At 45.9% G+C, this 15,318-nt stretch overlaps 1 protein-coding gene across 2 annotated transcripts in view; it reads left to right on the forward strand.

The window, feature by feature from the left end:
* Positions 1–15,318, forward strand: part of LOC138528724 (zinc finger protein 585A-like) — a 139,415-nt gene that overhangs the window by 93,045 nt on the left and 31,052 nt on the right. For both annotated transcript variants that reach the window (XM_069640587.1, XM_069640588.1), the window contains exon 4: positions 2,951–3,175. In XM_069640587.1, the coding sequence (XP_069496688.1) occupies positions 2,951–3,175 (225 nt within the window). The remainder of the gene's footprint in view (positions 1–2,950; positions 3,176–15,318) is intronic.

The following is a 15,318-nucleotide window of genomic DNA, read 5'->3' on the forward strand; positions in this document are numbered from 1 at the left end:
AGGCACGTTTAATGTAATTTTCAAATTCTCTGTCGCCATCTGCTCCATCTGATGCAGGGAAGCGTGGTCATGCCTCTTCCTGGGTCTCCCATAACCCTCTGATTCTTCCTGTGTGTTCTTGTGATAACAAAGAGATCATCATCTCTTCAATGGGTAATCCATTGGTCTCCATGTTGGTCCTCTTCCCAGTCCTCCCCCTTTCATCACACCCCTGGAGTCAGTTTCTGAGGCTTTTGCAAGATATTTTGTGTGTTTTTCCTTTAATGTTTTTTGAGAGTTTCCTATGCCTGCCTGTACTGAAAAGGCGAGCAATTGGTGCTAAACCCATCCTTAACATGTTCTTGCACAGCTGAGTGAGTGAATATATGTGAGTCAGCATTCACCATAATTACGAAACTACAATGTTTTTATTCTTTATTTGTGCAAATAAAACAAAGGATACAGGGAGGACATATGAAACACAGTTTTTACCCTTCACAGCAGTACAGTCTAGTCCAGAAAAACCACAAGGACCAGTTAGAAGACACATTTAAATTAAATGTCAAACTTTCTCCCAGTCGACGTAGAAGGAACTAAAAAGGCCTCTAGTGGGAGAAGAGGGTACAGAGAGGTGCACAACTGAACTGCAAAGCAAGAAAGCGCCCAATGCACAGCACCTATGAGGGTGTCGGAATGGGTTTACTCAAAACGCTGGAAGAGTCTGCCTAAGGGACCACCACACCTTTCTGGATTCCTTACTCTAATACATAATATGAATGATATAGCTTCCTTCTCACTACTTGACTTCTTTGTCCTAGGGAAACAGCGTTGTGCTTGCTTCTTTGCAACCGGGGGATATAGCTCTGTGCTTGCTTCTTTGCAACCGGGGGATATAAGCTCTGTGCTCACTTCTTTGCAACCGGGGGATATAGCGCTGTGCTTGCTTCTTTGCAACCGGGGGATATTGCTCTGTGCTTGCTTCTTTGCAACCAGGGGATATAGCTCTATGCTTGCTTCTTTGCACCGGGGGATACAGCTCTGTGCTTGCTTCTTTGCAACCAGGGGATATAGCTCTGTGCTTGCTTCTTTGCAACCGGGGGATATAGCACCATGCTTGCTTCTTTGCAACCGGGGGATATAAGCTCTGTGCTTGCTTCTTTGCAACCAGGGGATATAGCTCTATGCTTGCTTCTTTGCAACTGGGGGATATAGCTTTGTGCTTGCTTCTTTGCAACCGGGGGATATAGCTCTGTGCTTGCTTCTTTGCAACCAGGGGATATAGTCTGTGCTTGCTTCTTTGCAACCAGGGGATATAGCTCTATGCTTGCTTCTTTGCAACTGGGGGATATAGCTCTGTGCTTGCTTCTTTGCAACCAGGGGATATAGCTCTGTGCTTGCTTCTTTGCAACAGGGGGATATAGCTCTGTGCTTGCTTCTTTGCAACCGGGGGATATAAGCTCTGTGCTTGCTTCTTTGCAACCAGGGAAACAGCGCTGTGCTTGCTTCTTTGCAACCGGGGGATATAGCACCATGCTTGCTTCTTTGCAATCTCAGTCCTAGGGCTATAGCCTGCTGATATCTTCTTAGCATGCTGTGGATATAGCATCCTTTCACTCCTTGGCAACCTCAGTACTAGGAGTATAGCCCCCTGCTCACCTTTTAGCAATCCATGGTTCTAGCACTCTTTCCGCTTGTTGATTTCACCTTCCGGTGAGTCATCCTCCCTCTTTGCTTTAGGGTTCAGATGTTATCGACTACCTGGACCAGCAGCAACATCTTTCACTTTCCTACCAGCAAGTATTTCTTCCCCCTTGCTTAGCGTTTTTCTCAGGCTCTGCTCTTTTGACTCGCCTGCTCAGGGACCTCTGCTCTCTCTTAGTGTGTGGTCTCTTCCCATAGTCTGGCTCTCTCTCAGGTTCTTGTTCTCCCCTTGGGTCTTGCTCTCACACTGGTTCTGATAGATAGTCCTCACTAGAGTGATGGATCTTTCACTCTTGCTGTTATAGGGTGTCCTGCTCTCCATAAAGGGAGCATGGTGTTCTGGCATCTGCAGAGTCTCCATTTCAATGACACATCTGAGTCTTCTTAGTACTCCTGATCCTTCAAATGGATCTGCTCTCGCAGCTCCCCAATGTACAGCCGCATCCCTGCTTCCCATCTCCAAACATAGGAAACAGAGCCTCCTTCATAGTACCTGTGCCGGGTGCTTGCCTCCCGATTGGCCAGAATGTTTGGGTCTTTACCGGGAGCAATCTGTTTTTGCAGTGTGCCTTTGTAATTCATAACTTGGGTGGAAGGGTTTAATAGGGCTGGTGGATATTTTGAATTCATGACATGTGCTTTTGCTGTTTTTTTCTGCTGAACAGCCCGCTACCCTCTGTCCTTGCCTTTAAGATTACTGGGGGCTGTTTTCTTCACTTTTCCCTGGGAATGTTATCCCCATGTTCACTACAGGGTTTTAGGGCCATATACGTTTTGGATGTGAAAGCCCTGCTGCTCATCGAGGTACAGAGGTGTTCCTCAGTGCTTGCCGTACCTTACCACTAAATGTCCAGGAAGGTGTCCTCAAGATGACCCAGTAACAACTGGTCCCAGATACCCAATACGCAAACAGAGAGTGGCAGGTTATTGAGCGTGTGGTATATTGGGATATTGTAGCTTAAGCCCTTTACAGGGTTACACATTGCCAGGAGCTGGCAGCTATTTATCTCATGTTTGTAGCTTAAAGCCTGGAAAGCTTGACTCCATCAGCGACCTCAAGCTACTTTTGACTCCCCAGACTAGTCAGTGACATAGAAACATACCTGTTTGATATTAATTCTAGGTGTTTGAGAATGAGTCTGGAGGAACACTGGGGCATAGCTAGAAGACATTGAAATTATAATGGGAGGGTTAGCAGTAACACTAACATATTGAGCGCATGACCACCGTCTCTATCATCAACATCATCATTGTTGCTTTTCTTTCCTAGGGTTGGTCACTTGCAAACCAAAGACCGTTTTGGTGACTGAGGATGGCCACAGTCCATTTGTTCAGATTAAGCAAGAGCCCCAAGATGAACTAAGCTTTGGAGAACAAGGGCCGCTGTCTGCTGGTGGTCACCAAGACATTGCAAGGAACTGGTGGTCAGATGAGGGATTTGACAGCGATGGGCAGGATTTTGCAGACCATGAGCACATTGAGCACCCTCATGCAGGTGAGAAAGGAACTCTAGCACACTAGAATCCATCATCTCTAAGGCCAAAGGCAGCGCAATGATGTAGGCATATGCCTCTGTTCTCGTTGTTTTGCACCTCCATGCCAGTTTGGATGGGTTCTACGTAATTTTGCCGTGGGATTTTTCGTCGCTGTTTTTTTATCTCGAAAAAATGTTTTTTTTTTGTTTTTTGTTGGTGGGTTACCCCCCAAACCTCCCTTTTTAAAAAAATGATTCCCTTTCACCCACAAATATTTATTTCATTTTGAAACCCCCCCCCCCCCAAAAAAAAAAAACCCACGGCAAAAGAACTGTATACCTTTGGATGCCATTGTGCAGTGTGTCTTTTAATTTAGGCTCTCTATTTTCTCTTTTTATTGATTTTTGCATATAAATACAGATGGAAACCACTGAGCTTCCTGTCAGTATTTATTTGTAAATGTTATATCAGATCTGTACCACCCTCTGTTGAGAATACTGCAACCACGAACCCTAAATGGAAGCCAAACCTCTCTTAGTGTAGGTAAGGTGGCTCTCAGGTAGGGGTAGTACAATCAGGCCACACACAGCTCTAGAAATTACACCACTTCAATATACTGGAGAATACATCCTTTCATAAAGTAGCACATATACAACTATTAGGTCAGTACTATGGACCGTAATACACAGAGTTAAACATTATAAGAACAGTAATGCGTATACATGGATCTCCAACCCCAATGTCTATAAGTGGCCCCTCTACCAGAGGCGTGCACCCAACATAAAATAACAGAGAGGTAGGGAGAACCAGGAACCCATACAACCTACAATCAGGGAAGTACACTAACTAGTGCAGTGTCCTAAAGACACCACCCGACCCTAGTATATGTGCAAGACCCTTGACCTGATGGCCTGCACCAAACAAATGGGATAAAAAAGGGAAACACACTATTTAACCAACAAGAAATGTGGGTTAGCAATTCGTAAATCCTAAAACACCACTCACCATTCATTTAAACTTGCAAGGGCACTTTAACGATATTAATGCACAGCCACATATAGTAATACATGAAAGCCAAATAGAAGCAGTCAATCACGGCTAAACTGTTGGTGCCTTCCTGTTTTGCCGTCCTTTTTCCCTTCTTAAGCAGCCCTACCGCCTTTTCCTTTGCAGTTGGTGAGCAGGTGCAAGTGATCTAGGTCACGCGGCATAAGCCCCAACCACCTTCTTAGCCCTGCCTCTTCCTTTATTCTCTTAACTCTTACATCAGGTTTGTCTCTTACCTGGGTGCCCGAAAAAAAGGGCAGAGGAAGATAATGGCAATTCCTGTTTGGACCGAGAGGATCCAGGGCCCGAACCCCTGCTTGGACAGCAGGTAAGCATGCACCGACGTGTGTTTTCTCACTCGGTCCCCACAGGCCATCCCCTCCATCACCAAGCAACGCCAACATCGGCCCTCCTCTAAGGCATGTACTTTGCAATGTAGCAACCTCCGCCACATCAGCCTCAAGCCCATCAGCACCCCCTCACTGTCCACAACACAGAGGTTGATGTTCGCCAACATCCACTCAATGTCAGCGTCATTCAGCAGACATCGCCGACCTCATCACTACACACAACCTTGACACCATCTTCATCATGAGAACTGGCTGACACCCACCTCCACCTGCATCCTAGATGTGCTTGTCCCCAACGGTTACAGCATCCAACACAGAGACCGGCCGAACAAGACAGGTGGCTCGTCTTGACGTCGACAATGTTGGCTCGTTCGAAATCCTCTCCTGCCACTTCCAGCTCTCCCCGACGGACACAATCACCTTCCATCTCACCTACAGACCAGCAAAACCCAACACTGCCTTCATCTTAAACTTCATCAACCTGGCCACCACCATGTCCCTCACGCACAGCAACAACATCTTCCTAGGCGACTTCAACCTCCCAGGCACCAAACCGATGAAGGAAGCTCTCCTCTGCCTTCTCAACGCCCTCAGCCACACAAACAAGAAAGACCCAACATACAAGGAAGGTAACATCCTCTGCCTAATTGTTAGGCAAGATTGTATGCAGTACCCCTTGGGTGCACTACAACAACCATGACCTCCTGTCAATAGGAACCCAACCTTTGGCATAAGTCTGTACTACACAGGTTGGTAGTGTGGTTGAGTAGCCAGGCTTATCTCAAGAGGGGTCAATATGAGCTGTAGGGGAGTTACACAGAGATCCAAAGTGACTCAGTTCACAGTAAACCCTTACACACAACGTTTCTTGATTAAACAGTTATTAATTTATTTAACAGTCAGTTTGAATAAGCCTTCTTCAGAAGGGAGCAATGTAAGGCAACACACAAACAAATACACTTAAAAAAATACACACTATTAGTTTTCTGAATCACAAATACCCATTTGGGATGGCTCACAGACACACACCCTCAGGTGACTTCAATAGCTAATGTGTTGTGGACATTTATATGCTCTTGTGAGGAGTGCCAAAGAAAAGAGGTTTCAGAATAAGACAAGTATTCACACAATTATTCTTAACCAGGTAAGTACTTTAAAAAAATCCCCAATGCAAAGTCAGTTAACCCTTTCCTGGAAGGAAGGTAAAACACATCAGCAGAGGAGAGAAGAGTAATTCAGGGAGCCAGGCCAGCCAATGTTAAGTTAGCAAAAGTCAAGGTGAACTGAAGCACTTCTTGCAGGTATGTAAAAGTCTTGCACAATGTTTTAGAAATCTAGTAAAAAGAGAATCAAATGTAGGGTCACAAGCTGTTAGGCCTGTGAGTAGTAGAAGATGCAAGCAACTCTACCAGAGCAACCGAGAAAGACATGTCTCAACTGAGATCAAGCAAGGTGGCACAACAAGAGGTAAGTTCTCTTAGACTATACAGTGCCTTTAGGTTGAAGAAAAGTGCAGAAGATGACTTTTGTTCCTGTGCAGCTCTGCAGATCCTGGTGTTCCTGTGCCTCAGTCGTGGGAACAAGAGGGAGGACTTCTGAGGACTCCTGCACAGCAATTCTCAAACAAGTGGCACTTTGGCGTTTCAACTCCTCGCGTCGAAATGGGCTTTCCTTGCATCTGGGGTCCAGCACTCTGTTGAGGTGGCTCAGGCTTGGTCAGTCCTGCTTCCTCGGAGTCCGGAGGATCTTCCTGGAGCTCTTGGCCAGCTTAAAAGCAACACACACGATCCTGTGTTCCTCTGCCTGGCTATTCAGTTCCAGCAGCGACTGCAGTGTAAATTCAACCAGCTTCGAGAGAATGTCCAGGTGGCTTACTTTGGAGTTGATCGGTGCCACCAACTGAAAGGGAGAAGTCATCCTTGTGGGCTTCTCTGTCTATACGAATTTGGAGTTTCAGCACAGCAGCATGGCTTCACAGGGCAAACCAACGGTCCAGGAGTTGCAGCAGGCGTCTCTTCCAAGTTCTTCTTCGGATTCCTTCGTCCAGTGGTCGACTCTGCCTTCTAAGCCAAACAGCCTTGCCTTTTATGCAGGTTTCTCTCATTCTGTCCAGCCCAGCTGTCAGTCACCCAGCAGGGTGGCTGTCCTTGCCAGACAGCCTGCCAGCCAATCACCTAAGAGTGCATTCCTGTCTCCTAGGAGATTAAGCACAGGGAGTTTCTGGCACCTCCCTCGCTTCCTGCCCCCACCGGACACCCTGGGGCTCAATGGGAATGGGGAGTAATTATTACTGCCACCTGGCAATGGGGATGTACCGGGTCTGTCGGTGCTGGAATGCCCCGATACATCCCTTTGCCGGGTGCCGGTAAAAAAACGACTCCAGCGACAGCCGTGCCGGTAATTACCGGCAGGGCTACCGCCGTAGTCGTAATGAGGCCCAATGTAAAAGATGATGCCTATGGAGTTTGTCAGACTCCACAACCAAAAGAAACACAGTGTTCAAATAGTGGGAGAAAATGGTCTCACTCTCTCCAGGTTAAAAATTAAAAGTCCTAAAATCCAGCAAAGTTGCTGGGGGTCTCTAATTTAGAGAGGTATTAGCACATTTCTGAGAATTCTACCAAAAACTAAACATCACTGCACTGCCTTCTGTAAGGAAGGCATGGTATCAAACAGTGAAGACAGACACAAGTGATCACAGTTCAAGGGTGTTTATTGAACTTCATCTGACACCTATCTAACCTAAATCTAATGATGGGAGCAAGCTACGACCATCAAATAATAATAACGCAGTCCTAGTGAAGTCTCTGTCAAAATAAAAGGGCCTATACTAATACACCTATTGCCAATTCTTACTTCTAAATACAAAAGTGGGTGGGACAATTCTGTATGCAAAAAGAAAAGTATTCAAGAAACAATATGTCAGGTTGGTTGAGCAGTTGGCTTCCCTTACCCACTTTTTCAGCACAGGGCAAGATGGCACACTCGAGCTTCACACGCACTCTGGCTTCTCTGCCAGGGAGATACAGTTCAAAGCAAAGGTATCAAGGCCTTCTGCTGAAGCCTCTTTTCCAATTACAGTCTCTTACCGCAGAGGGCCTGTCGTAACAAACAAATATCAAAGTTCCACTCTTCTCAGGATCTTCACATGCACAAGTTCTCTCTTTCAGTGTTCATCATGGGTCTCCCTCCTTCAGGCCTGGACCCACTTTTGACCAGAATGTTTACACTTGGTCTCCCTTGTTCGGGCTCGGACAATCACTCGGAGTCTCACTTTCTACGGTTTCCTCTTGATAGCAAAATGAAAGACATTTGAATGTGCGATGGGTTTTGTTTAAACCGTCGCAGGACCACTTTGATTAACTTTGTACGATGTTCTGATCAATCTTGCGTTTCCACCACTTCTTGGTGGGATGCCTTACAGAGATCTTCGATTGAGCACATTCACGGTGCTGGACCACTCTGTTAACGGTATTGTACCTTTCATTCATCAGTCGTTTAGCTTTACTCCCGTCTTTCATCACGCACGATCAACAATGATCGTTCCAGCGCACGTTATACAATGTTGCTGATTGCAACCTTGACTTCAAAACAGACCGGTCTTGCATCAGTCTCCCCAACTCACCGGCTGTGTTGATCTCTCTGGCGCTTCTTTGTTCTTGAAGCCAAGGACGATACCACGGCGGCTGCTGCTCCTCCCCGCCTTAGTCAGTTACGCGGGAGGGCCTCCAGTATCTCCGACACACAATGCAGGATTCTTCAGGCTGGTTTCCTGGCCTTATGCTTTCTAACTCAAAGGTTTCTTGAAAGTAACGGTTTCTTGCGGAAAATGTCCAGGGTATTTACCTCCTTGCGAAGCCTTCTTGGTTTGCCGTCTTTGTCCCCTCGTTCAGCTGCCGACTCAAAACTGCTGTTCCTTTGTGTGCTTTGCCTCGCTCAGAGTGTGCTCTCCTGCTCCGCCTTTTATCTGTGTGGGGAGGTTTAATGGAAGTCAGGTGTGAGTGATTGTCAGTAATTGCCTGACTTCGTCTGACCATAGTATCGGGACATGTCAGTTACACTGCTCGGGTGTGAGTCTGTTTTCTCCCAGAGCGGGCTGTCCATGTGGAAGTGTTTGTGAAGGGAAAGGGAGGGTAACATTCCCACATATCCTGGTAGGATGGGTTAAAGGTGTTACTGGGGGAGCGATACCCCGTCTCCCCATCCGAAGTCCCACTCCCCAAAGACCCCTCACCCAGGTGATTCTCCCGCACTGGTCCACCCCCAGGGTCTGGATCCAAAGGCGATAGCCGTGGCCCTGGCCGCCTGAGCCTGAGAGAGAGATCCACAGGGACTAGTGGGTGAGACACCTTCTGGTTTCTAACATATCCTTCCACTATGCGATGTAGCCGCATCTGTTTCACAGGGAAAGCGGGAAAGGAAATTGACGTTCCCCTGGTCTTTGCCTTTGCGGTGTTCCACAGTGAAACAGTAGGGTTGCAGGTCTAAGGACCATCGCATGACTCGGTTAGAATCTTTTCGTTGACTTATCCATACTAAACGTGAGTGGTCTGTGACAAGGGTGAACTTCCTTCCTTAAAGATAGTACCTTAGATGGGTGATTGCCCATTTGATGGCAAGGGCCTCTAACTCCAACACAGAGTATTTTCACGAGGGAAGAGTTTTCGACTAGTGAATAGGATAGGGTTTTGTAATCCATCACAAATGTGTGATAAGACTGCTCCTAACCCTGTCAGAGAGGCATCAGATTGTAAAGCAAACTCCTTTGAAAAGTCTACCACCTTTAGGATTGGGTTCTGGCACAAGGTTTGTTGTAAGTTGTTGTAACATATATCGTCCTCAGTCCAATGAATCTTCTGGGGTTCAGAGTTCTTTAATTTGTTGTTTAACCTAGCTGGTTATCTGTGAAATTAGGGATAAACCTACGATAATAACCAATCAATCCTAGGAATGCCCTGAGGTCTCTCTTGGTCTTAGGCATGGGGGTATCTAGGGCGGCTTTCACTTTTTCTCTTTGGGGCTGAACACTGCCATTTGCTACAAAGAAACTGAGGTATTTTACAGCTGATTGGCCCAGCTTACCTTTAGATTGATTGGCAGTTAGGCCGGCTTCTCTGAGGGTTCTCTTAATAGTAAACAGATGGAAAAGACGGTCTTCCCAAGTCTTACTGTAAATTAATATGTCGTCAATTTAAGCCCCACAGAAATCAGAGTAGGGCTGTAACATCCTGTCCATTAGCCGTTGGAAAGTGCCTAGGGCCCCATGCCGGCCAAAAGGGAGGACCTTAAACTGCAATAGCCCCCAGGGGTGTCGAAAAAGCGATCTTCCTTATTAGGTCCATGTACGGGGACCTGCCAATATCCCTTAAGTCTAGGGTTGATAGAAAGATGGTACTTCCAAGTTTATCTATTAACTTATTAATGCGCGGCATAAGGAAGGCATTGAAGGTTGGAGTTGGCATTAACCTGTCTGATGTCTATGCAAAAACTCCAAGAATGATCAGGTTTTGTTAGCAATACTATAGGGGAGGACCATGGGCTTAAAGAAGGCTTTATAATGTTTGCCTCAGCATTTATTTCACTTCCTCTACCATTATTTGTTTTTAGGCTTCTCAGAGTCTATAGGGTTTTAAATGGACCACTTTTCCCTTTGGCGTTCTGATATAATGATAAGTACCATGTACTCTCCCTGGTTGTTTGTAGAGTACATCAGGGAATGCCATGACCAGGTTGTTTAAATCTTCTTGCCTTTGTCTAGATAGTACTTGGGGAATAAGCTCTGAATTGTCTACGTCCTCCGGTATCAAACAAGATAATATCGAGGTTGAGGCAGTGGATGGATTTTCTTTCCACTCCTTTAAGAAATTTACATGATAAAGGTGGGTTTTCTGCTTTGTATCAGGTTGGGCTATTTTACAATTACAGGTCTTTGTTTGCTCTAGTACCTCATAAGGCCCATGCCACTTTGAGACAAGTTTATTTTCAGAAGTAGGTAAGAGGCCTAATACCTTTTGTCTTACTGAAAAGGATCTTACATTTGCTTTCTTGTCATAGGTTGACTTCTGTCTTTTTCCATGTGAGTGTAGACTAGATTTTGAACAAGGTTCATATGCTCTCGTAATTAGGTAGCTGTTTGTGAAAGGGGAATAGGTGCCTCTTCCCTTTCTTCCCAGATCTCCCGGAGCATGTCTAGGACATCTCTTGGTTCTCTACGGTAAAGTAGTTCAAAAGGAGAGAAACCGGTGGATGCCAGAGGGGTCTTTCTAACTGCAAATAGGACCCAAAGGATGATGCTGTCCCAGTCTTTTCCATCCTGATCTACCAGATTTCTCAAAATCAACTTAAGGGTTCTATTAAACCTCTTGACCAGTCAGTCCGTTTGGGGTTGGTAAACTGAGGTTCTTAAGCTGGAGATATGTAGTAATTCCTTGACCTCACTCAGCAACTTGCTCATAAAATTGGATCCCTAATCCATTAGAATTTGCTTGGGGATACCAACCCTAGAAAAGAATGGTAGACGATATTTCAAAATCTGTTGGGTTGTATTGCTCTGCATGGGGAACGCCTCCCGGTATTGGGTAGTGTAAGGAAGGAATGGCATCAATCAGTAAGACAGACACAATTCAAGGGTGTTTATTGAACTTCAATTGGGTTTGAAAAACGCCTATCTAATCCTAAATCTAAAGATGGTAGTAAGCTATGACCATCAAATAATAATTAACGCAGTCCTAGTAGAGTCTATCAAAATTTTAAAAAAGGGCCTATACTAATGAACCTATTGCCAATAAATACAAATAGTGTGGGAAACAATGTTATGCAAAGAAAAGTGTTCAAAAAATGATATGTCAGGATATTCAAGCCGTTGGATCACTTCTCCATGTTTTTAGCAAGTGACAAGGTGGCACACTCGAGCTTAACACACTCTCTGGCTGCTCTAGCACGAGGATGCAGTTCAAAACCTCAACATCAGGGCCTTCTGTGCCAAAGTCTCTTTGCCATTCAAAGTCTCTTATTTCAGAGGGCCTGATGCAACACGAAAAACATGAAAGTTCCTTTCCTCTTAGGATTTCACATATACAACTTCTGAGGTGATTTTCTGTTCACCCCAGACCCCCCTCCGCTGGGCTCAGACCCCTTTAACACAAAACCTTTAGTGGTCTCCCTCCGTTGGGATCAAACCAAATGGATCTACTTTTCTAAACTTTCTTTACTTCATCAAAATCAAAGATTTTCAACTATGCGCAGGATTTTGCTTAAGCCGTTGCAGCTCCACTTTGATTCACTATTGCTCCTTCTCTTCTTGATATAACCCTTTTCTAACTTTCACTTTTGCCTCTACTCAGCTGGATTACTTTACAGAGACCTTCGATTGAGCACCATCATGTGGTGCCAGACCACTCAGTCAAAGGTATTATATCTTGCTTTTAAAGTTCAATCACTTATCAGCAGCTCAACTTTACTTGCATCTCTTGCTTTCTTTCCTCCTCTCCCCAGCTGAATTTCTGGCTGATACTGTACTGGTTACCTGGCCACCCTCTGATCTTGGGCCCAGGTCCCCTCCCCCACCAGTTACACACCTGCACTGCCTGCCCCGCAACCCCTGCACTTGGGAATGTTTTCTGTGTCCCTACAGTCCCTCACCAGCACTTGAGACCTCCTGATGTCTGCACTTACTCCTGCACTTGCCACCAGCTGGCCCTACTTCTCTTATTGTTATTTATTCTATTACCTCATGTACTGCACTGTCCCCTTCCCACTTCCCACTCCGCACTTGCACGATCTGAATGACACCTGGCCTTGTAGGATCGCTGTCTCTGTCTTCCCTCTGTTCCCCCTCCCTTGCTGCGTCGCGCCTTGAAACACTTGTGTATAGGCACGTTATAAATGCTATATCATATTATGATCACACACGTTTTAACAATGCCGTTCCAGCGCTCGCCATACAATTTTGCTGCTTGCAGCCTTGGCTTCAACACAGACCGGTCCTGTATCGTTCTCCCCAGCTTACTGGCTCTGTTATTTCATGGACACTGCTTTGATCTTGGAGCCAAGGACGGTACCACAGTGGCTGCTGCTTCTCCCCGCCTTGATTATTGACGCTGGAGGGTCCTGGGTATCTCCAACACACTGTGCAGGATTCTTCGGCCTGGTTTCCTGGTCTTAAGCGTTTTATTCTTGAGGTTTCCTGGAAAGTAACAGCTCCTTGTCAAAAAGGTCCAGGGAACATCCCTCCTTGCGATACCCTTCTCTTTTGCCATCTTTCTTCTCTCGTTCAGCTGCTGGCTTGAATCTGCTGTTTCCTCGAGTGCTTTGCCTCGCTCAGAGTGTGCTCTCGTGCTGCGCCTTTTATCTGTGTGAGGAAGCTTAATGGAGGTCAGTGTTTGTGATGGTCAGTAATTGCCTGACCTCGCCTGACCATTGTATTTGGACACGTCGGGTAAACTGCTCGGGTGTTAGTCTGTTTTATCCCATAGCGGGCTGTCTGTGTGAAAGTGTTCTTGTTGTAAAAGGGGGGGGGGGAGAGTAAAGTTGCTAAATATCCTACCTGGTAGCATGGGGTAAAGGTGTTATAGGGAAGGGGATACTGCGTCTCGCCATCCGCTGTCCCACTCCCTGAAGGCCCCTCACCCAAGTGATCCTACCACACTGGTCCACCCCCAGGAACTGGATCCAAAAGCGATGGCCGTGTCCTGGCCACCTGGATGACAGATCCCCTGGGACTAGTCAGACAGACACCTGGTTTCGCACAGTAGGGTAATCAACGATTACAAGGACATATTTATTACCCCATCTAGAGGTTTCCAAAGGCACAATTATAACCGCCCCAATTCGTGAAAAAGGGACTTCTACAATTGTTCAGGGGTTTGGAGGGGCAGGCAAGGGAATATGTGCACTGGTTTTCTGGCATATTTCACATGTCTGAATGAGGCTGATTATGTCAGCATGGATACCGGGCCAGTAGAATTCCCCAATGATGTGAGCTTGAGTTTTAGATTGTCCTAAATGTCCCCCTGTCAAATGACCATGTGCAATCTCTAAAACGATCTTACGATGGGTGTTGGGGATTACTAATTGAACATTACTTAGGCTTTCTCTGGAGGTTTCCTTTCTATACAGTAATCCCTGTTTCAGGAACAAAAAAGGGCTCCCCAATTCCCGTCCTTCTCCCTCAGGAATCACTTGTACGAAAGCCTTTGCGAGTGCTGGATCATTTCGCTGGGCGAAGGCTAAATCGGGGAGGATGGTAAGTTCTTCTTACCTCTTTGTCTCAATTATAGGTGGTTCATCAGCCTCTCCAAAGCCTAAGCTACCTCTGTTTCCTCTGGTTCACTCTTTTCCTTAAAACAGGGAAATATAGCCTTCTCAAGAATTCCCTGTGCAATTTGGTTATCCACAGCGTATTTCAAATGGAGTTTCGGCCATGATTCTGTAGGAGAACCTTTGTCTCCCCGGAAGTCAGGATCTATGATGCCTGCTAATACATCCAGACCAAACTTCCAGGCTATGCCACATTTTGGGGCCAGTCTTATACAACAACCTTCAGGGGGTATTAGGATTAAGTCTGCAAGAACCATCGTTCTCTTCCCTGGAGGGATAGTAGTGTCTCTACTGCTACAAATGTCAAAGCCTATGGATTCTTTTGTGCTGGTAGAGGTATCTGAGGCTCTGTGACTAAGTTTCTGGGATTTTAGGGTCCCCCAATGTGTCTTAATTGAGTCAATTCCCATTCTGACACCACATTTTCGTAAGGCATGGTATCAAACAGCGAAGACAGATACAAGTGATCACAGTCCAAGGGTGTTTATTGAACTTCAATGGGTTGGTTGAATGCCTATATAATCTAAATCTAAAGATGAGAGCAAGCTACGACCATCAAATAATAATAACGCAGTCCTAGTTAAGTCTCTGTCAAAATAAAAGGACCTATACGAATACGCCTATTGCCAATCCTTACTTCTAAATACAAAAGTGTGTGGGACAATAGTGTATGCAAGAAGAAGAGTGTTCAAGAAACAATATGTGAGGCTAGTTGAGCAGTTGGCCTCCATTCCTCATGTTTTTAGCACATGGCAAGGCAACGCACTCAAGCTTTGCTCACACTCTGGCTTCTCTGCCACGAGGATACAGTATCAAGGGCTTCTGCTAAAGCCTCTTCTCCAATCACAGTCTCTTACGGCAGAGGGCCTATCGTAACAAACAAATGTCAAAGTTCCACTCTTCTCAGGATCTTCACATACACAAGTTCTCACTTTCAGTGTTCATCATGGGTCTCCCTCCTTCAGGGCTGGATCCCCTTTTTATCACAATGTTTACAATTGGTCTCCCTCGTTCGGGCTCGGACCATCGAGTCTCACTTTCCATGGTTTCCTCTTGATATGTGTTGTTTAAACCATTGCAGGACCATTTCGAATCGCTTTGTAAAATGTTCTGATCAATATTCTACTTTCGTTTCTACCACTTCTTGGCGGCATACCTTACAGAGACCTCCAATTGAGCACATTCACAGTGCTCGACCACTCTGTTAACGGTATCGTATCTTTCCTTCTCAAGTTCAAACATTCATCAGTCGTTTAGCTCTACTCCCGTCTTTCACCACATGCGTTCAACAATGTTTGTTCCAGCGCTCGTTATACAATGTTGCTGATTGTAACCTTTACTTCAAAACAGACCGGTCTTGCATCGGTCTCCCCAACTCACCGGCTGTGTTGATCTTTCTGGTGCTTCTTTGGCCTTGGTCAGTTACGTGGAGGGCCTCTGGAGGGCCT

The sequence above is a fragment of the Ambystoma mexicanum genome, chromosome 7q (genome assembly GCF_040938575.1).
Source record: "Ambystoma mexicanum isolate Mex_15411 chromosome 7q, UKY_AmexF1_1, whole genome shotgun sequence".
In the NCBI taxonomy this organism is placed as follows: domain Eukaryota; kingdom Metazoa; phylum Chordata; class Amphibia; order Caudata; family Ambystomatidae; genus Ambystoma; species Ambystoma mexicanum.